General features: G+C 40.8%; 2 protein-coding genes and 1 long non-coding RNA gene across 7 annotated transcripts in view; 1 reads left to right on the forward strand and 2 right to left on the reverse strand.

The window, feature by feature from the left end:
- Positions 1–12,863, forward strand: part of loxl3b (lysyl oxidase-like 3b) — a 33,338-nt gene extending 20,475 nt beyond the window's left edge. For 3 of the 5 annotated variants that reach the window (XM_026153085.2, XM_026153087.2, XM_026153088.2), the window contains 8 exons: positions 5,250–5,404; positions 6,147–6,317; positions 8,691–8,850; positions 9,094–9,337; positions 10,373–10,488; positions 10,626–10,762; positions 11,883–11,994; positions 12,101–12,863. In XM_026153085.2, the coding sequence (XP_026008870.2) occupies positions 5,250–5,404; positions 6,147–6,317; positions 8,691–8,850; positions 9,094–9,337; positions 10,373–10,488; positions 10,626–10,762; positions 11,883–11,994; positions 12,101–12,174 (1,169 nt within the window). In that variant the 3' untranslated portion in view covers positions 12,175–12,863. Of the gene's footprint in view, positions 1–5,249; positions 5,405–6,146; positions 6,318–7,575; positions 7,732–8,690; positions 8,851–9,093; positions 9,338–10,372; positions 10,489–10,625; positions 10,763–11,882; positions 11,995–12,100 lie in introns of all 5 variants that reach the window. The other 2 variants (XM_026153086.2, XM_080293682.1) reach the window with 1 other exon arrangement.
- Positions 12,864–15,520: 2,657 nt separating this feature from the next.
- LOC145422379 (uncharacterized) lies at positions 15,521–16,216 on the reverse strand. The gene is made up of 2 exons (XR_013903663.1): positions 16,096–16,216; positions 15,521–16,015 (listed from the first exon to the last, which is right to left on the reverse strand). It is a non-coding gene; the product is annotated as an uncharacterized LOC145422379 (long non-coding RNA).
- Positions 16,217–18,254: 2,038 nt separating this feature from the next.
- On the reverse strand, positions 18,255–19,984 carry mrps26 (mitochondrial ribosomal protein S26). Its single transcript, XM_026153094.2, has 4 exons — positions 19,591–19,984; positions 19,178–19,324; positions 18,941–19,064; positions 18,255–18,855 (listed from the first exon to the last, which is right to left on the reverse strand). The coding sequence occupies exons 1-4, from the start codon at positions 19,809–19,811 to the stop codon at positions 18,724–18,726; spliced, it is 624 nt and encodes a 207-aa protein (XP_026008879.1). The 5' UTR covers positions 19,812–19,984; the 3' UTR covers positions 18,255–18,723.
- Positions 19,985–20,697: the final 713 nt, after the last annotated feature.

Genomic DNA, 20,697 nt, shown 5'->3' on the forward strand with positions numbered 1-20,697 from the left:
GCTTCAGCAGCGGAACACGTCTGGCACTGCGGGATTTGATTCCCTGCCGTTGTAGTGTGTTACTGATGGTGACCTTTGTTACTTTGGTCCCAGCTCTCTGCAGGTCATTCACCAGGTCCCCCCGTGTGGTTCTGGGATCTTTGCTCACCGTTCTCATGATCATTTTGACCCCACGGGATGAGATCTTGCGTGGAGCCCCAGATCGAGGGAGATTATCAGTGGTCTTGTATGTCTTCCATTTTCTGATGATTGCTCCCACAGTTGATTTTTTCACACCAAGCTGCTTGCCTATTGTAGATTCACTCTTCCCAGTCTGGTGCAGGTCTACAATACTTTTCCTGGTGTCCTTCGAAAGCTCTTTGGTCTTGGCCATGGCGGAGTTTGGAGTCTGACTGTTTGAGGCTGTGGACAGGTGTCTTTTATACAGATGATGAGTTCAAACAGGTGCCATTCATACAGGTAACGAGTGGGGGACAGAAAAGCTTCTTACAGAAGACGTTACAGGTCTGTGAGAGCCAGAGATTTTCCTTGTTTGAGGTGACCAAATACTTATTTTCCACCCTAATTTATGAATAAATTCTTTACAAATCCTACCATGTGGATTCATGGATTTTTTTTCACATTCTGTCTCTCACAGTTGAAGTGTACCTCTGGTGCAAATTACTGACCTCTGTCATCATTTTAGGTGGGGGAACTTGCACAATCGGTGGCTGACTAAATACTTTTTTGCCCCATTGTAGATATCTAACTCAACTGAAGAGGTTATTTATAGAGAAATGTTTGTACAGATTCAAAAAAATTATTTTATAAGACTTTGATCATTGAGTGGATTCTGTTTGAGTTTTTTTTTTTGCATTAAATCTCTTTGAAGCCAGGATGTGTTTATAACTGTCTTCAGAGAGGACTTCAGTCGCCAGCTGTCCGTCTCTGGCCTTCTAATCTCTCAGATCATCGCTTCAACCTGCAGAACTGATAATCTGCCTTTAACAGCCTTCCTCATTTGAAGCTTTTTGAAAAAAGCTTTTTGAAAAAGTAAAGGAATGCTACACTTGTAGAAAGATAAAAATGAAGGAATGGAGGACATGAGAGACAGAGCTGTAAATGTATTGTGCATTTTCTGATGAAGTCATTACAATAATGGGCCTTTCATAGTGTGTTTTATCCATTAATTCTCCGACCGAGTGCCCCATTCATTAAATAGCTTTTTTTTTTATGTGTTTGTGATTCCTAAGTGGTGGTCAGGCACTTTTAGAGCAGAAAAGTATTTTTTTTCCAGCTGGGCTATGGATCATTTCATGTGACGACGAGGCAGTCAGTTTTATAAGGCCAGCATGTGTCTGGGCCACCTGGGCTCCACATGAGCAACAAGAATGACTTTTTCTGCCAAGGTGTAGAAGACATTGCATAGAGTCAAAGATGTGTGTACACTGAAGACATATAGAAATGTAATCTATGACAATATATGCATAGATTATGGTGAGTTGTGTTGTTAAATAACAATTGTAATAATTTTTGTAGCTAAACTCCCTGGTCTGCACTTTGTCCATTTCCTTGGCTTGTAGGAAAAATATTAAAGTTGTTGAAATTTGGCTGAAAAGCTGATCTACTTCCAAAAGCCTCACTGAAGGCTTAGAGCAGGCAGGTTGGGAATCCTGAATGAAGCAGTTTTTTGTGTATATGTGTGAAGAAATGCATGTCCTTGTGAAAAAATTGCGCCTTTGTTAGGTCGTTTAAGGTGCTGAATTTCGAAGAATTTTCTAAAACCAATCCACACACACACAACAGCTGCACATAGATAATACAATTAGTTTCTTGCAGCTTCATAAAGAACACACCCGTCACACCCGCTCTCAGAAATGCTGGGTGGGGATGTCTGCTGTAGTTTGTGTACATTATCATATCTACCACAGAAGAAGTTGGCCTGGGCTGTCTTCCAGAAAGCAGGTTTAGTCAAAACCTTGAATTCATTAACCCTGAGCTGCGATAAACTCTGGATTTTCCATTCCAGACAGAAAAGCAACACAAACTCTGGGTTCATTTCTGAAATCTTGCGCTTCTCACTGGCACGTGTTCATGCCTTGAGTTTGATTTTTCAACTTTTAAGACACAGGGTGTCCTTTACATGATCAATGTTTATTTGTTTATTTATAAGGAACCACATTAGCTTCCACAACATTGGTTGCTAGTCTTCATGGGGCCCAAACCATCAAATACAATCAAATAAAATGTTACACAATAAAGTGGATACCAAATATCCACATAATTTGGCTCTTACATCCACAGTAAGGTTTTACAATTGTGAAAATATAAGCATATAAATATCAATAACACCAAAACAAAATACACAAATTTCCATTACAAATGGCATTGCCCTCTTACAGTATTTACAATGAATTAAAAGCTGCCTAATTAGGCTTTTAAGCGATTTTTAAAATTATGAATAGAAGCCAATTCTCTAATTGCATAAAAAAGTTGCTCTAAATATAACAGAGTTTTTCAAAAAGTTGCTTTTAACTCGAGGAGTTACTAAATTGCGGTTTGTTGAAAATCGTGTACTACGGTTATGTATTTCATCTGGATATTGCAACTGAGCAGAAAAAAAATATGGTGTGTTTACCAGTATTGCTTTCTTCAAAAATACAAGTAAGCCATAGTATAATTTAGCTTGTTTATCATGCATTTTTATCAATATTTGTATAGTATGAACACCTTAACACTAATCTGGCCACCTTGTTCTGGACTAACTGAAGTCTGTTCAGATCTGTCTTATTAGCTGCTGACCAAATGATTGATCAGTACTCTAGATCAGCGGTCCCCAACCTTTTTTGCGCCACGGACCGGCCTTTAAGGTGTCGCGGAAAAATACAACAAAATAAAACTAGTACCGGTACTGAAAAAAAAGAAGATTTATTCATAACACACGTGAAAAGACCCAGGAAAACCAAGTTAACGATAAAAACGATAACAAAATAACGCTGAAAACCGATAAAAACCAGTTATCTGTCATATGAATGTGAAGACAAATTGATTTGTTTAAATAACTATTTTTATCTGAACAGCACTCTACCTGTAAAATATTACATGCAGCAGACGTTTTCTCAGTCTGCCTCTGTTGGAGGTGATGTTGGTAGCACCGGCTCTGGAATATTTTAAAGCCTATATTATCAAAAGTATTCACTTACCCATCCAAATCATTGAATTCAGTTGTTTCAAACACTTCCATGGCCACAGGTATGTAAAATCAAGCATGTAGACGTGCAGCTTTGCTACTAAATATTCCACAGTCAGCTGTTGGTAGTATTGTAACAAAGTGGAAGCGATTGGGAACAACAGCAACTCAGGTACAATCAAAGAGCGGATTCAGCAAATGCTGAGGTGCATAGAGTGCAGAGATCACCAACTTTCTGCAGAGTCAATCACTACAGACCTCCAAACTTCATGTGGCCTTCAGATTACCTTAAGAACAGAAGATGGAGAGCTTTATAGAATGGGTTTCCATGGCTGCATCAAGCCTTATATCAGCAAGCAGAATTCAAAGCATCAGATGCAGTGGTGTAAAGCCTGTTGCCACTGGATTCTAGAGCAGCGGAGACATGTTTCTGGACGAATCATGCTTCTCCATCTGGCAACTCAATGTACGAGTCTGTGTTTGGTGGTTGCCAGGAGAACCATACTTGTCTGACTGCACTGTACCAAATATAAAGTTTGGTGGAGGGGGGTTATGGTGTGGGGTTGTTTTTCAGGAGTTGGGCTCAGTCCCTTAGCTCCAGTGAAAGGAACTCTTAATGCTTCACCATACCAAGACATTTTGGACACTTTCATGCTGCCAACTTTGTGGGAACAGTTTGGGGATTGCCCCTTCCTGTTCCAACATAACTGCACACCAGTGCACAAAGCAAGGTCCATAAAGACATGGATGGGAGAATTTATGGAAGAACCTGACTGGCTTGCACAGTCCTGTTCTCAACCCAACAGAACACCTTTGGGATAAACTACAGCAGCAAGCCCTTCTCATCCAAGATCAGTGTCTGGCCTCACAAATGCACTTCTGAAAAAATGTTCAGAAATTCCCATAAACATACTCCTGAACCTTGTGGAAAGCCTCCCCAAAAGAGTCAAAGCTGTTATAGCTGCAAAGGGTCGGCCAACATCATATTTAACCCTATGGATTAAGAATGGAATGTCACTCAAGTTTGAGGCCTTTATAGGCAGACCCACACAACCCTCAGCAGTGGCCTGGCCACTGTGGGGTCCTCGCAAAATTCCCTCTTAGCAAAAAGGCAAAATTGTGATGGGTCAAACACAGGCTGGCCTACTTGGGGTCTATATAGAGGCTTCAAATGGCAAAACTGCTGTGGGATAAGCACCTTCCAAATATATTTTATGCCACTTCTTTCATTAAATTCATTCCGATCAGCTGCTGTGGATCCAGAGCGGGGTTACACTCGGACATTGTCAGTCATGCTTCCTGGAACAGACCTCTGCTGTGTGTTCAGACTCCTGTCCGACCACCACCTGGCTCAGCGAGTCCAAGAAACATTCCTGAACGTCACTGAAGTCGGAAACGAGTGCGGCCGAAGGAATTCCTTTCACAGAAATTACGCATCACAATCACCTCATGGTGCCATGACTTGCAGAGACAGAGTGAGAGTTTAGAGAGTAAATATGAAGCAGGGTGGTGCTGACCGATGTTAAAAAGTGAGCTCGGTATTCGTTTCAGTACTGCATACAGTTTGGAGGCCATGCAAAAAGAGACCTTTTAATTCTGCATATTGTAGCATATCAAGTATATTATAATAACCACCATAAAATCCAAAGACTACAATTTCAGTACTGCTAGTTTGGGGTGCTTCTTCATCTTTATTGGCTGAGCTTCTCAAAACCAGATTGAGCCTTTTGAAAGGTCCAAAAAGCAGTCGTGACCTGGATTGTACTAAATCGGTTTAAACTCCTAATTAACTGCCTTGGGGCTCAGTGATTACTGCAGTTGCCGCCACATACAGCTTAAAGATCTTGTACCATTTAAAACTTTTGTGAAACCCTCAGTTTTTGTCAAAAAATGTTTTCAGATAAGGTTTCCCCATAATTAACTACAACATCCATAACTGAAATCTGTTATGTCAGAAGCTCTAAATGTGTTGTGTTTCCAAGCTCTTAAATACTGTAGGATGTGTCTCATCATTTTGCCTTGAAAGACTATCAAAAGTAACTTCAAAGTTGTCAGTGCATCTGTCTGTCTGCTTGTCCAGGAATGGGTCCGATCTACATGAATGAGGTGAAGTGCCTCGGGCAGGAGAGGTCCATCTGGGACTGCCCCGTTAAAAACATCACATCAGAGAACTGCCAGCACTCAGAGGACGCTGCTGTTCGCTGCAACGTGCCTTACATGGGCCTCGAGACCTCGGTCAGACCTGAACTTTCTCACTAAAATGTTTCATTTAAAAGTTGTTAATTTGAGAAATTCTTGTTGTTTTATATGGAATTCATAGCAAATAGACTTACTTTTCTAAACAGGCTGAATGATTCGAATGTTTAGATTGTTTCTATCTTCTACAGGGGGGATAGGAAAGAAGTTAAATATTGTCTTATTTCACACTGTTTATTTTAATATCTTTTCTGGCCTTCAGTAGAAGCTGCTTTAGTCGTCTTTGTGCACAAAAATGTGAGATTTAGAGCTAACAGTAAGAACAATCTCACATCTGTTCTCAACCAATAATCCTTCGGTACTGTTGTCACAAAAAAGCTCACTGGCCAAATCCTCAGTTTGAGTTTCACATTTGTCTGCTTTGAATGAGTTTCCTTGTTGAGTTGCTGAAAAAGCAAATCAAAATGTTTTAAAAAAATCTAAAGCTTTTTCTGACAGCAGTGACCTCTTCTGAAACCCGAGTATTTCTGGTTACACTTCTCCTTGTGTAGATACACACAGACGGCGGGCTAAAACCTCCTGAAATTAGATACTATCATCAAAATAAACCTTCAGAAAATGTAATCTCATTAATTATCATCTGTAGTAAAACATGTATTGATTTTTCATGAAGTAACCTGTAATATTTTAGACATAATTAGAGGTTGTTCACAAGAGAAAACCCGTCTCTTTGTGCATCTACACTTTGCTTTGTGGTTCCTAACCCCTTGGTCCCGCACAGATCCGAATCACAGGAGGACGAACCCGCTATGAGGGCCGTGTCGAGGTGCTGACCTCGGACCCTAATGGGACACAGAGCTGGGGTCTGATCTGTGGTGAAAACTGGAGCACCAAGGAGGCCATGGTGGCCTGTAGGCAACTGGGCTTGGGCTACGCTAACCAGGGCCTGCAAGTAGGTTATTAACACCGCCAAGGACAACATTCTGCAACAGAGTAAACTGTTGTCTTTTTTGGTACATATAAATCATATGGAAATATAATATACTGTCATGTACACCCAATGGCCTTTCATTTTAGTTTGTTTTTAAGGCTTCAGTGTTGTTAAAAGTGAAGAAACTCCTTGTTTAGACGACTGTATCTGCAGTTGACTGTATTCAAGGCAACAGTGTACTCAAATAGACAGAATCTAAGACTGGGGAGTGTTCACGCCATAGATTTTGCCTCACATGAGCCTGGTGCATTTAAAATGTGGTCTGCAATGGTGGATTCTGTGGTAGCAGATTTAGATTTGAAATCATACAATCAGTCTTCTAATGGACTACTGATCTATGGTTGCTGTCATTTAAGTACTAGTCCATTATTTTTGTAATTGTATCACCAAAATCATCCTTAACTGCTTGAATCAGTCAGGATGGATACATAGAAAAAATCCTGTTTCTTCTCATGTGGTAGTTTTCCATTGCCTTCTTACGTTCTGATGAAACTCGAAGTTTTAGCTGTGTAGGTCATGTTGCCTAAGAGGACAGGAGACTTTCCATTTTCTTCCGGGCACCAATACTCTGTCGCCTTAAAGACAGTAGTGTAGTAAACTCCAGATGCCGACATCCTCAAAAAAGTTGCAGCTGTTTTTCTGTTTCTGAGATGCTGAATCCAGCTTCTCTGGCAGTAGCTGCAGGGGCATGTTTACCGGCACGTAATCATGAAGCACTCAGCTCATCACAGGCACACGCACCACAGAGTGCAATAAATGAAACGGCCACTGAGTGTGCAGCTTTTTTTTCTTTTGGTGCATAAATGCTCAAATATATAACATTTGTAGTAATGACTAACGTAGACTTAAATTGTTGCAGTATATGTTTTAAGAATATATTTGAGCATGCATTCATGAACATGTGACAGCATATTATAATTTACATATGGGTAGATGTTTCTTTCTCTGTCTGGGAAAAAAACAAAACAAACACTTTCGTGCAAGTGAAGCTTCTAATCTGACCCAAAACCGCTCGCCACCAAAGTGATGTGGTGACCTCATGTGGAAACCATGTCGATGTTTTCATCGCCTAGAAAAGACTAACCAAACTGCTGCTTCGACAACACACTTTCTACTGTGGGAGGACTGGATATGAACATTGACAGGTTTAGCTTAGACAGTTCAGAGACAGGACAGGAAGTGTGTCCCCTCACTGACTCCCAGCAGGAAAACTCTGCAGATCCGGATAGTGGGCGGCCGGAGCAGTTATGAGGGCCGGGTGGAGGTTCAGGTTGGGTCCAAGTGGGGCACAGTGTGCAGCACAGGCTGGACCACAAAGGAAGCCATGGTGGTTTGCAGGCAGCTAGGGCTCGGCTACTCCATGCATGCCATCACTGTAAGTAGGAATGAAGACTTAAATCACACATGAACAAAACATGCACACAAGTAATGATAGCACAGACTGTGATATTGCTGATGTGATATTCAGGATTGCAGTAGAAGCACTATGAAGTTGAAGAAACATAGATTTGAATTACAAGTATGTTGTGTTTTACATTTCTTACTATAAACTTTTGTCTTTCTTTCTGTAAAAACTGAGGAAAGCTCACAGGAAAACTGACCAAAAAACCCCCCCAAATTGCTGAATTTAACTGACAGCATTTAGAAAATTCTAAAAGCTAGTGAAGCTCTTCAGACCCTCATATTTGTCACAGTGACTGATATAAAGTGAACAATTCAAACCTACAAAAAGCTATTTGTAAGAAATATGTAGAAGTTCAAAATTGAACTTTGCAGAATCCAATTTTTGTAAACAATATTGCTTAAAAATGTTATTCTAGGTAGATCATAGTTATTGGTGCAACAGAATTTGAATCCCAGTTCACTGCTGATATTTTGAAGCCAAGCAGAAAACCAAGCAAAATGTGCAGATGTGCAACTTCACTGGCTAAAGTATAAAAAATGGGTAGAACGGACAAGGATGTGCACAATTACAAGGATGTGCTATTGAATTTTCCACTACAGCTAATGAGGCAGATTTCTACTTTGATCACTAGAGAGTGACTGTTGCACGTTATATTTAAAGGTTCGATTAGGCTATTGTTGCGTGAGGTTGAGAAGCCTTGCAGAAAGACTATTGAGTCTCTTAGCATCTGAACAAAGTGGTCATAAAGTCAGCATTACACTGTGTCCTCATTCAGGGGCCAAAAATGAGTCATGAACATCTGTTTTTCAGAACGTAATAGCGCACTGAACTCTGCAGCAGTCTGCGAATGATTTTGTCCTGATCGACGCACTGTGTTTTTTGTTTTTTTTGTCTTTGCACGTGTGCCTGTTTTGTTATATCTCTTTAAGGAAACCTGGTATTGGGACAGCAGTAATGTGACAGACATGGTGATGAGCGGTGTGAAGTGCATGGGAAATGAGATGGCTCTGAGTCAGTGCCAGTACCACAAAACTGTCAGCTGCCAGAGAGCGGCAGCAAAGTTTGCAGCGGGAGTAATCTGCTCAGAGAGTGAGTGACACGGAGACAAACAAAAGCTTTGATTGTTCATATTTATGTAAATCTGCAGCAAGATTAAACTTCTGCTGACCTCATGAAACTCAGTAGCCTTAATGCAATCATCAAACTGCAGAGAAAAGAAAGAATAACTCTTTAAAATTAAGAGAAAGACTTTGATGTGCTTTAAAGACCACATGTATTACCACAAAAAGAATGAGGACCATATCTCAATCCTAACCCTCCTTCTCTATCCAGCGGCCTCTGACCTCGTCCTGAATGCCTCTCTGGTTGAGCAGACAGTTTATATCGAGGATCGCCCTCTGCACATGCTCTACTGTGCTGCAGAGGAGGACTGCCTGTCTAAATCAGCTGCGAAGGCCAACTGGCCATACGGACACCGCCGCTTGCTCCGCTTCTCCTCTCAGATCCACAACATCGGCCGCGCTGACTTCAAGCCAAAAGCTGGGCGGCACTCGTGGGTGTGGCACGCCTGTCACGGGTAAGAAACCAGGTCTATTATGAAAACAATAACCTCAATATGTGATTAAAGAATTAAAGGTTAAACCCCGAATAGTGATTTGCATTTCAATCAAAATAAGTTTGTGGAAGTTTAATTTTTTTTATTATAGCAAAAATTTCAGAAGGTCTCTGACTCTCAAAGTCTCAGTGGAAAGACAAAGGAAGAAACTTTTGTTTAGGTTCACGTTGTTAAGGTCTCATCCTGTTAAAAGGGAGTTCTTCCTCCTCACAGTCGCCAATTTCTCACTCATATGAGATCATGTGTTGTTGGGGTTTTCCCTACTTGTTTTAAGGTCTGGGATTAAAGTCAAATTGCTTAAGTTGATCTGGATTTATTTGAAAAAGGAAAAGAAAAATATTTATAACACGTTAGGTGATCCACACATACTGGTAAATCAGTTTTGGGAGTATCTTCCTGTTCCCAAAATCGTGTTAAAACAAAATTCACCATTGAAGCAGAAAAGTAGGTATGAATAAACTGACCAAATGAACATAGGAGATAACTATGTTTATTATTATTTCATTTAAAAAGGACTAGAGTCTAGTATAACTCCAGTCCATGTGTTTTTGTTTAGTCTGTGAGAAACAAAAAATGTGCTCAGACTGGCGGAAAGAAGGTAGGAAGGGTGCTTATGTCTGCTATTCAGATAACAGCAGAGGACCAATTGTGTTTATCCAGTAACATGACTGGTATGAACTGACTGAGTGTTTAGACTTTGGGGATAAGTGTTCACAGGTCATATATTTGAGGCGTTAGTATATCTATTAAAAACATCTCCTAGTATTGCATTGTTAGAATGAGCATCAACCTAATGCACTTCCTGTGTTATCTTTGGTTTTTATCATTTTGCCAAATATACAACATGTCAGAAATTCCTGTAAAGTCATCCTGTTATCACCATGTAGATTCCAGATATAAGCAAATACCATAACGGACATCAGTGTGTGGTCAGTCATCAAAAGAGAAATACAGGATATAAAAGATAACATTTACTTCTTTTTATATTAAATACAGCCACTACCACAGTATGGATATATTTACCCACTATGATTTGCTGAATGCCAACGGTACCAAAGTGGCAGAGGGACACAAAGCCAGTTTCTGTCTGGAGGACACAGACTGTCAAGAAGGTCAGAATGATGATTTCCTTTTAATGAATTTATTATCAAATAAACATGACCAGAAAATTCCCTAACGACCTTTTTGCATTGCTGCTAGTCTTTCAAACATATCTCACTGAATCTGTCTCTTCTTCTGGGACATTAAGGCATTTCTAAACGATACGAGTGCGCCAATTTTGGCGATCAGGGCATCACCGTGGGCTGCTGGGATTTGTACCGTCATGACATTGACTGCCAGTGGATTGACATCACAGACATCAAACCTGGAAATTACATTATGCAGGTGAGGCTGTGGGACTCAGTGTGTAGAAACCTATTTGAGAGAGTTATAATGGAAATTCAAAGCACAGAACCGCAAAAATGGTGACGTTCAGATTGGTTTTACCCACATGAGGCCAGTTTCAGAGCTCTTTGGCAGATTCATATATATATTTCAGTGCTAGTAAAGGCAAACAAGGATAGATGATGCTTTGATTGATTGTACTTCAGCTGCCGTCTTTCAGTTTATCGTGCTAATACTGGAGCTTCAGTAAGCCAGCAGATCTATTACCACTGCACTTATACCTGTTAGAAACAAATTGCCATAATCAACAACAAAACATTGCCATGGCAACACGGCTATGTCGTCTTCAGAATTTAATTGTAGTACAAAGAGTTGATTGAACAAAGTGTGACAATCTCTATAAATGGAGATGTTTTGACTCTTTGCCTATCTTGAGCCAAATGTGAGGCCATCTGTTCAACAACTTAACACTTGGCCAAAACTGAGTCATGGAACAATGATCGCAAGCACAGCAGCAAATCTACAGCAGAATGGTTGACAAAGAAAAGAAGTCAACACTTCAACCTGACTGAGATGCTGTGGTGTCACCTTAAGAGTGCTGTGCATGCGATTCAATAAACCGAAACAATGCTGCAGAGAAGATTGGGCCAAAATTCCTCCACGACGACGTGAGAGGCTGATAAAGTCACAGATTATTGCTTCATGTTATTGTTGCTAAATGGTTTCTACAAGCTACTGAATCATGGGGTATACTTAGCTTCTTACCTTTGTTTTTCGCAGGACTGAATCTCAGTGTTTCTCTGCAGGAAATAAAAAAGTACTTAATTTTTTAAAGAGCTCCACACATAATAACACCTACAGGGCAGATTAAGAAAGTTGATCTCCATAGTTTTCTTTTTTTATTTCTTTGAAAGTCCTGTTTTCAGGTCCAGGGAATAAAGTACAGCTTCATCGCTCTTTTTCTATGGGGAACTCTTCTCTTTAACTTCTCTTATACTCAATTCTGCATATATTCTGCATTTTCGTGTGCTTAGTATACTTAGTTTTGGGTCACACAGCTTGTCTGACCATAAAACCAACAGAGTAAGAATAGTTTATCTAATACTTCTCCTCTGTTCAGGTTGTAATCAATCCAAACTATGAAGTGGCTGAGAGCGACTTCACCAACAACGCCATGAAGTGCAACTGCAAGTACGACGGACATCGGATCTGGTTCCACAACTGCCACATTGGTAAGCAGTGGAAAGCAGTGAGACTACCAGATAATGATAATGATAATAAAATGTACTCTTATTGGCATCTCTGACCACCTTTACTGATTATTTGATCTCCCTGCAGGGGATGCATTGAGCGAGGAGGCAGAGAGGAGATTTGAGAAATATCCCGGACAGCTGAATAACAAGATTTCTTAATCGCCAGTAACTTCCCAGCAACTTAGAAACCAAAGCGGGAATAAAGATACACCTCACTAACTCAGAAAGAAAGACACAAACCTTTTGTCTTCAGGTGCTAAAACGGATCCCCGCCACATATCTCTAGATTTGTAGTCACTGAAGCAGCGAGCGTGTGCTCTACGTGTGAATTATTTTACTTGAATATTCAAGTGGTAATTTTTCGTGTAGTCTGAGGTGAGTGCGTGCTATATTTTTACTGCAAATTAAAATTTTATAAAGTCAGTGAGACAGTCTCCTGTGTATGATCGACCTTTTATATTCTGTTCTGTTTATGAGTTATGACTGGGTTTTTTACATTTTTTTAAATCACCATAAAGAGAAAAGCTTCAATGTTTTGCAGATATATATATATACAGAGATGCTTTTAAACCGCTTGTTTAAGTAATAACATCTGCCTTTGTGTTTACAGTATTTTGTGAATGTATTTATTGCCAACATGGAGGCACTAAAGAATCATTCTGGGTCAACAGCAGTATTTGGACCAGTTTGAAGCCATCGTTAGCTTTAGTGCACACACGTACTTTAATAATCTTTGAGAGATTAATGGGCAAAGGCCAAAGAAAGCTACAGTTACAGTTAGATTTGTTGTATTTACTCTGATGTAATCACATCTGCTGCACCAAATAAAACAGAGAAAAACCTCCTGAGACTCGTTTGACCGGGAATGATTCACTGCAACAATACTGAAGCTGTAAAGCAGCTGTTTTCAGTGCCTGTAAACACAGTCTGCTACAGATATACCAGCCACACCGGTGGAAAAAAAGCAGCATACTTTGGTGTTACAAAAAAAATGGTCTCTGGTATTGTATCATGCTGGTATTTTACTTTTCCCGCAATTATTTTGTGGTCATGTGGACCACTGCTCCAACGGTATGCTCCAACAGAACAATAGCACTTTTGTTTTGGTTCCTCGCACTGAGCCAGCAGCTGACTGCACAAATCCAACAATGACCTACTGCAGCAGTAAAGAGTCAGATTATGGTCAAAGATCATTTTGATTTAAAGTATGATAGATATATGAGTTTTTCAAAAGATGATCTGTTAACCTAAGCCTATTTTATAAAGACAGGCAGGAATCCTCCAACCCATCTGGCAGATAGACAAAGAGGTCTGCAGGGCTGATTGCTCAGTTAAATTAAAAGAAAATCAGGTGGGCTGACTAAGACAGAGCTCTCAAACCAGTTGTCAGCTGTGTGCTTCTAAGCCCAGAGTTCAAATCAATCCACTGTTAATCTCAGTCTTCACTGCCCGCGGTGGAACAATCCCGTTAACCTCCCTTACTAATCACATCAACCGTGTGCGCAACATTGCAGCGGCTCAGCAGCAGAGCTGGTATGCACCTGTTTGTAAGATCTGAATGTGATTATTAATCACTTAATTGTGTCTATAGTGTAAGAAAACACACAAAAAAAAGGCCATCGCAGCTTCCTAACACTTTGAAATTGCTTAATAACAGAAATGTTTAATGTACAGTGATACATAATATATGAAACAAAAATGTACGGGATCCACTGAAGAAGGTGGAACCATAGAAAGTTTCTGCTTACATATTAGAGCAGGTTAATATGTATGATATCATGGAAACGTGGTTTAAAAATGAAGCTATTTGGGAATAACAGGATAAATGCAGAATTTCCTAATCATTTTGTGCACTCTGTCAATGCAGCATGAGGACCAAAAATGAAAAGAAATAACAAGGAAAATCCTCCAGGTTTACTAAACAATAAAGGAACACTCTGTGTTTATATGTAATGTTATTGGTGGCCTTTTCTTGCTTCAGCTGCTGCTGGCTGCTTGGGTTTCTCTTGAGGTTTTTGCCTGTCATCATCATCTCATCAGCCTGCACACCTGGCCTAACAGAAGAGGATTACGCCGCTTCAGCAGAGCGGTGTCACACACATAAGCTGGCTAATGTTCTACTGAGTAATCAGACAGGCCCATGCAGAGAGATGGGCGCCACCCAGAGGGCTGCAGCTAAAAGTGCATCCACTCCAAGTGGATGCCTCAATCTCTTTCCCCCCTCTAAGGTTTACTAGGGTAGCTCTACATCATTCACAGTTCAAACTAATCCTTATTGGAGCAGCCCCTCGGTCTGTCATCTATCTGAAACAAGCCATACTAGCTCATCTCTCTCTTTAAGGGTAAACAGCAGGGCCCTGTTTCAGGAAGCCGGTTTGGAAAACTCAGAGTGAAAAACGACACTCACGGTTGAGTAACCCCGAACTGTCCAACTCGGAATATTCCGTTTCAGAAAGGCTGATAACAATTAGTTCAGTAGTTTGCATGCATGGCAAAACATAGCCGACAGAGTCAATGCATGAGTGTTAATATAAACATTGATCTAGGGATTTCCACCCATTTAACACGTTATTTTATCATATGTTATTTTATTTGTTATTTTATACATTTTATTTTGTGATGTGATGTGAGCGCAGGTGCAACCCAACAGGCCCCAAACGTGCCTGGCAGCAAGTAAAAATGAAATATAAAAATATAGTCCAAACAGGTAAGGTGTAATTGTATTATGAGCCATAGTGCTTGGTCTGTTTGTCCGATGTAAATCAATTGCAGTTAGAGGCTACATTAATTTCCCCTCTGTAAGCACTTATTGAAATTATCTGAGCACATTACAAGTACATATTTGCTTACTCTGTATGCTCAAATGTGGCCCGTTATAGCCAACAGAAAAAAAGCGGAGGCCTGAAAAACAGGTGGGGGTCCTCCACCACCACCACTCACAGAGGCTGAGCAGTTGGCCCTCAGCCAAAACAGTGGGCGCCCTGTGGCCGAAGGCATCTCTGCGGGGACATCCTCTGAGTCAATAACCCCGCAAGACACAAGTGCCTACATAAGGGGTAAATTCAAAATAATACATGATGTGCATACATCCTTTCTTCACAGTCACCTTCGCAGTGCTGCTCATTCATTTGATAAACTCTTTACCATAATGGATTATTTTGTAGTGAAGTTATTTTCCTACTGATTTTGCCTTCCCTCAGTCTTGGTTGTCTTTGAGAGCATAATGACAATGAAGTGTAAGGTGATTGGTATGTTTGTTAATTGCCATTTGGTCCCTTGTAAGTTATAAGTGACCTGTATAAACCTCATATTCTATCAGTTGATGGTGATGGTGTACTGCATCTGGTGCAGCCTCCTGTTGAGCCAGACCAACATGCAGTTGTGAGTAATACTCCACAGATTATATGAGTTTACAGTAGAACAGCAATGTTGTCTATTTCTTTACTACAGGAAAATAATGAAGAAACATTGACAGCTGTTACAGAGGAGGAAGCAACAGAGACACTTTATGAGGTTTACATCTTTTAATACTTTGTGTACAGGAAACACAGGCGACCAATAAAGCCAGTTGAACAAAAAATCTGTTTATTCTTCTTTCAACATGTTGAGGTGATGGGTCAAAGGAAATGATTGTGACATATGGTGTCTCTGACTGCTCTTCCATCTTGTATGTCCGTGGGAGGGTCAGGATGTTCATGGTTTGGATCACTGCTGATGTTTGGTTCAGAAGGACAGTGTTCTCCTCTAATTGTGGCAATGTTGTGAAGAATCACACATGCCACAATAATGTCACATGCCCTTTCTGGGGTGACCCTGAGTCTTTGCAGGCACTGGAACCGGGCCTTAAGCATTCCGATAGTCATTTCAATTCTGGCTCTTGTCCTGCAATTAGCCAGATTATATCGCTGCTGTGGGCCCGGTTCAGGGTCAGGGTAAGGGGTAAGCAAATAGGGTAAACATGGATACCCCCTATCACCAAGCAAGTAGCCAGTGAACTCTCCTAAGACAGAAGGATACACTTCAGTTCAAATGTCCCTGTAGCAATTGGTCTTTATATATTTTAAAGTATTCTCAACTCACCATGTCCAAATTTTGTGCTCAGTGTACATTCACGGAATATTTGTGAGTCATGGACAGAGCCTGGCCACTTGGCTTCCACATTTGTGATAATGTTGGCAGCATCACATATGATCTTCACAGTGCAGAGAACACAAATTAGCATCCATTACTATAATGAAATAATTTGTTAGTTTGACATGCTACAGGGAACTATGTACCTGTACATTAATGCTGTGGAAAGACTTCCTGTTCACATAGTCTCCTTCATTTACTGAAGGAGCAATGATTGGAATGTGAGTACCATCTGTACAGCCAATCACGCCTGGGAACCCTGAAAATAAATGTGCAATTTAAGTAGTAGTCCAAGTATCACCACATCATACATTAAGTTTTGGTCATCCTGATACCTGCAATTTTGTGGCATCCCTCTTTGATAAATCTTGTGGGTCTGTGACCGGGGAACACCACAAACGTGTACAGGAGACGTTTCAGTGCAACTGTAACATTCCTGACTGCCCGACAGACGGTAGCCTTGGAAACGTGCTCAGCGTCACCAATATTATACAGAAAGCTCCCGTTTGCAAGAAACCGAAGTGCGATACAAATAATATGTACAGAGAGGATGTCCGCGATGTGTCACATGCGTAATATATGGCCTGAGGATGTTATCCAAATAACTTATAGATTGTGCTGAGAAACGGTAACGTTCGCACAGAAAATCATCAGGAAATGATAAAATGTCCAAACGCGCTCTGATCACTCTCTCCCGGCGGAGAGCTCTGCGGAGAATTTGGGCTTCACGATCTACTGGCTCTTCAAGGAAGGGACACGCCATGTCCGACACTTCCTACTGTCAGGTTTCCAACAAAGGGGCGGAGACAGTCAGGGTTAGTTGTAGTAAACCTGCTAGGGGGCAGGTTAGCTTCACGGAGTGTGTCGTCATAGTGACTCACTCAGGCTGCAGCTGAACTCGCTTTGTGAAACCGAAAACCCAGAGTTTTCGTTAACTCAGGGTATACTTACTCAGTTTTTCCACTAAACCGGCTTCCTGAAACAGGGCCCAGGTAGGTGAGGCTGCTGTGTTTGAGAAGAGAGGATATGGACTCTCACTGACATCACAAGGAGCCAAAAGCAGGAAAAAGGAAGCTGAAAAGCTGAAAGGGAGCCTTTAAAAAGCAGCCTGAAGCCTGAGCGTCACTGGGGATACTTTTACACACCTCCCCATCTGAAAATTTGTTCAGATTTAACATTTAGAGGTGGGACTCGCCAGATACCTCACAATATATTATTGCAAATTTCAACATTTTGCAATATGCTGAGTATTGCAATAAATATATTATGATTTATCACCTTAATTTCAACTTTAAATTATGTCCTCGGTTAAATTTAGTCAGAATCTGTTTTATCCAGTGACATAACGTTATCTCACTTCAGTTTTGGGGGGTTTATTTTGGATGGCAAATAAGATTGTCACCAAAACTGCCATGAATGTTGTTGTAAGATGGAATCAAGCTTCTATTGGCAAACAATTTGGCAATTACATGCAATCTGTTTGTGATAGTAAAGCAAATAACTGTGAAAAATTATCGAAAATCCAATATTTTTGATGTCTGCATAGACAGAAATTCACATGTAACGATTACTTTTCCACTCAGCAACCTTCCTCTTGTATAGGAACATAACCAGAATACAATCAGCTGGTAGCCAGTTGAGTCAAAACCCCTGGAGTTGCTGTCACTGACAGAGGCTCAGTCGGATCGTGAACAAACATTTAGTCACCGCAAGCCACTAATGTATTCATTTATAGTTTGTGTAGCTACATGGAAGCTGCTGTCCTATTTTTACTTGTGCGACTGAGCTTTACTTTTGAGCCGATTTAATCTAAGTTCTCTCAGGTAACATTATCTCAGAATGGCGGTACATGGGATGAGACCTCTTGCTCAGTGTTACCAGAGGATGCATGCATGTATATAATACGACTCAATATCCTACTCAGCATGCAGAATGCACCATTGTTGAGTCGTGCTAATTATTTCACTGGACTATAATCCCTGACACAGGAAATGTAGAGCTAACATTGAACCTCAGATTGTACTTGCACAGATCGGGGTTTTGAACCTTTAGGGAGAGACCCGCCTAAGTTTTGTGCATATTGAAATCAGATTAAATTTCATGTGCAATCAAGGTAAGAAAATGCATTTTAATACCATGGTTCAACATAAAGACCAGTTATCATCATGAAGTCAATATAAACAGATCCTGACCATGTAGGTGTGTAATGGTCCTTAGCCTCCAAAATGAAGCAGAAAAATGAAGTCCCGTTCTTCAGCAGCCGTTTCAATGCTGTTTACATTAATTTACCCTAAAACTCATGACAAATGCCAGCAATGATTACATGTTGTGGTGACGCATGACTTAAATAAGGGACCATATGAAGCAGACACATGGGGAAAATAAAGGCTGTGTGACCTTGAGGTGAAACTACTAGGTCCAGCTGTGAGCGGATGATGCCACGCCGGAAATGTTTTTTAAAAGAAGATTTTTTTTCCAGCTTAAAGGTGTTGAAATGCTCCTCCAGAGGGAGTTGGATCACTGAACTGCCGGATTAGTCCGGACCACAACAGAGTCATGTCTGTGCATCCAGTCGTTTCACTGCAGGACTGTCTGTTTGATGACTTTTCCTTCTTTGTTAACGGCAAAGTTGTAATTCTTTGGATTGTCCAGTGCCTCCTCGATTCGTTGATCCAAGTTCTCCGTGGTGATGAAGTTCTTTACTTCCTCCTGAAAGAAAATGAAAGTTTTGTCAGTTTATCACTATGTTCCCTTTGCTCTACTTGCATAGTTTGGATGCAGAAACAACCCCTACCTGCAGCTGCAAAATCTCCCTCTCTTTTTCTTTGATGAATTCTTGCTGTTCCTGTTCCCGCTGAATGGCAGCTTCAATCTTCTTGCGCTCAGCTTCCTCTGCTTCTTTCTGGACCCTCAGAATTCTGAAATGATTTCCCCCCCAAAAAAACATCACTTTTAGAATGAGACAGTTTCCATTCTGCAAGTGGAAGAAAGACACAAAGAGTGTATTCATGTCATCATCTTTTCTGCTCACCTGGCTTTCAGCATGCGCAGGTTCTCCTCGTTGTTCCAGCCCATCAGGGCTCGGTGCTCCTCCGCCTCCTGCCTCGCCCTCTCCTCCGCCTGGGAGCCCGTCTCCTCCTCGTACTTCTTTCGTAGCACCTCCTCCTTAAACTCCAAACTGACACACATAAAGAAAACTAAATACTCCAATCACACTGTCTTTACTCCAAATCTTAAAGTACACCAAGCATGTATCGTTTCATGTTTCTGAGACACTCTTAGTCACAGATTTGTGTGTAAGAGGTTCGAGAAATTGTTTACGAAGTCGTGTTCAGCTTTTTTAAAGCAACACAGAATATCTTTAAGACTGACGGGGAGCTCACTAAGTTGGAGTGACTATTTGTCACGGGAAACTGATTTTGACATACTGTCGTTTAAACGTACCGGAGCGCCCTCATGATCAGCTTGTATTCCGTGTATCTCTCTTTGAGAACTACCATCTCCACCGGATCGACGGGGGGAGGCACTTTGATTCGCCCTTCTTTGGACTTGGCTACCGGGTCGGTGCGAGACTTTCGGCCCCGGACAGCTTCCACGAGCACGGCACTCCTGGGCGCTAAGAGCCGCGCCACCTGCACGCTCCTCCCGCCGATTACCTGGAACATGTCAGCGTCTAAATATGGGAACAGGTGCCGATTCCTAGATGCTAAATGTAACGCTTAATGAGAGCATTTGAGTTTGAAATCTGCGGTCTAGGTTAACATTAGGGCACAAATGTTATCGACCTAACACGGCAGCCATTTTGCTGCCCTCTGACCAGCGGAAGTGATTAGCAACGAACGAGCTGCGCATGCTTGACTGCCTCCTGGAGGTTAGCAAAGGTTAGTTAGGTACAGAATAAGCTATCAATAGTTATCAAGATAACAAACTAGGTTAAACAGCGTAATACACGCTGTTTTCTAAATATATTAAACGTGAGACACAAGAGTAAAGCCATTTCTACGAAAAATATTTTATATTATTTTATTGATATCTCTCGGATTGACATTTTCAGTGGGATAATAATTTCACGTTTGTGGAGTATTTCAATTAAGAATTGTGAATAATTATAAGTCAGAGGGGGTGTCAAATGGACAAAAAGGGTCCAGTCCGGCCCGTGGATAGCTTTGTGGAAAATGTGGAACTTTCAGAGGAGGAGGCCATTTATGGTGAACCTTAAACTGTATTTTAAATTTTTGGTTTTAGTGTTTTTACTGAAGAAGAGATAACTTATGACCTGTCATACACCAGAGTAAGTAGACTTCTGGATGAAGGTTAATTACAGGAAAATTAGTTTTTCTGTTCGTGGTATTCATTTTAATAACAGAAACGTTCCTTCCTGTTCACTATTTACAATAAAAATTCCTAGTTGTTAAAAAGTAATGGAATTGTTTCTGTGAATTCACAAATAATTGTCCTACATTTCTTTATTTCCTTTAAAGTGTGAACCCAGCTGACATGTTCCTTTAATTTACTGCAGGAAGTATTATTGAAATTACACCTTTAAAAAGA

Source organism: Astatotilapia calliptera, chromosome 19 (genome assembly GCF_964374335.1).
Source record: "Astatotilapia calliptera chromosome 19, fAstCal68.1, whole genome shotgun sequence".
NCBI lineage: Eukaryota > Metazoa > Chordata > Actinopteri > Cichliformes > Cichlidae > Astatotilapia > Astatotilapia calliptera.

Excerpts from the sequence above, each read along its gene's own strand:
- mrps26 (XM_026153094.2), bottom strand. The coding sequence starts at position 19,811 with ATGTTCCAGGTAATCGGCGGGAGGAGCGTGCAGGTGGCGCGGCTCTTA. Across the intron at positions 19,325-19,590 it reads CTGATCATGAGGGCGCTCCG|TTTGGAGTTTAAGGAGGAGG; the intron begins GTACGTTTAAAC and ends TATGTGTGTCAG. Across the intron at positions 18,856-18,940 it reads GGGAGATTTTGCAGCTGCAG|GAGGAAGTAAAGAACTTCAT; the intron begins GTAGGGGTTGTT and ends ATTTTCTTTCAG.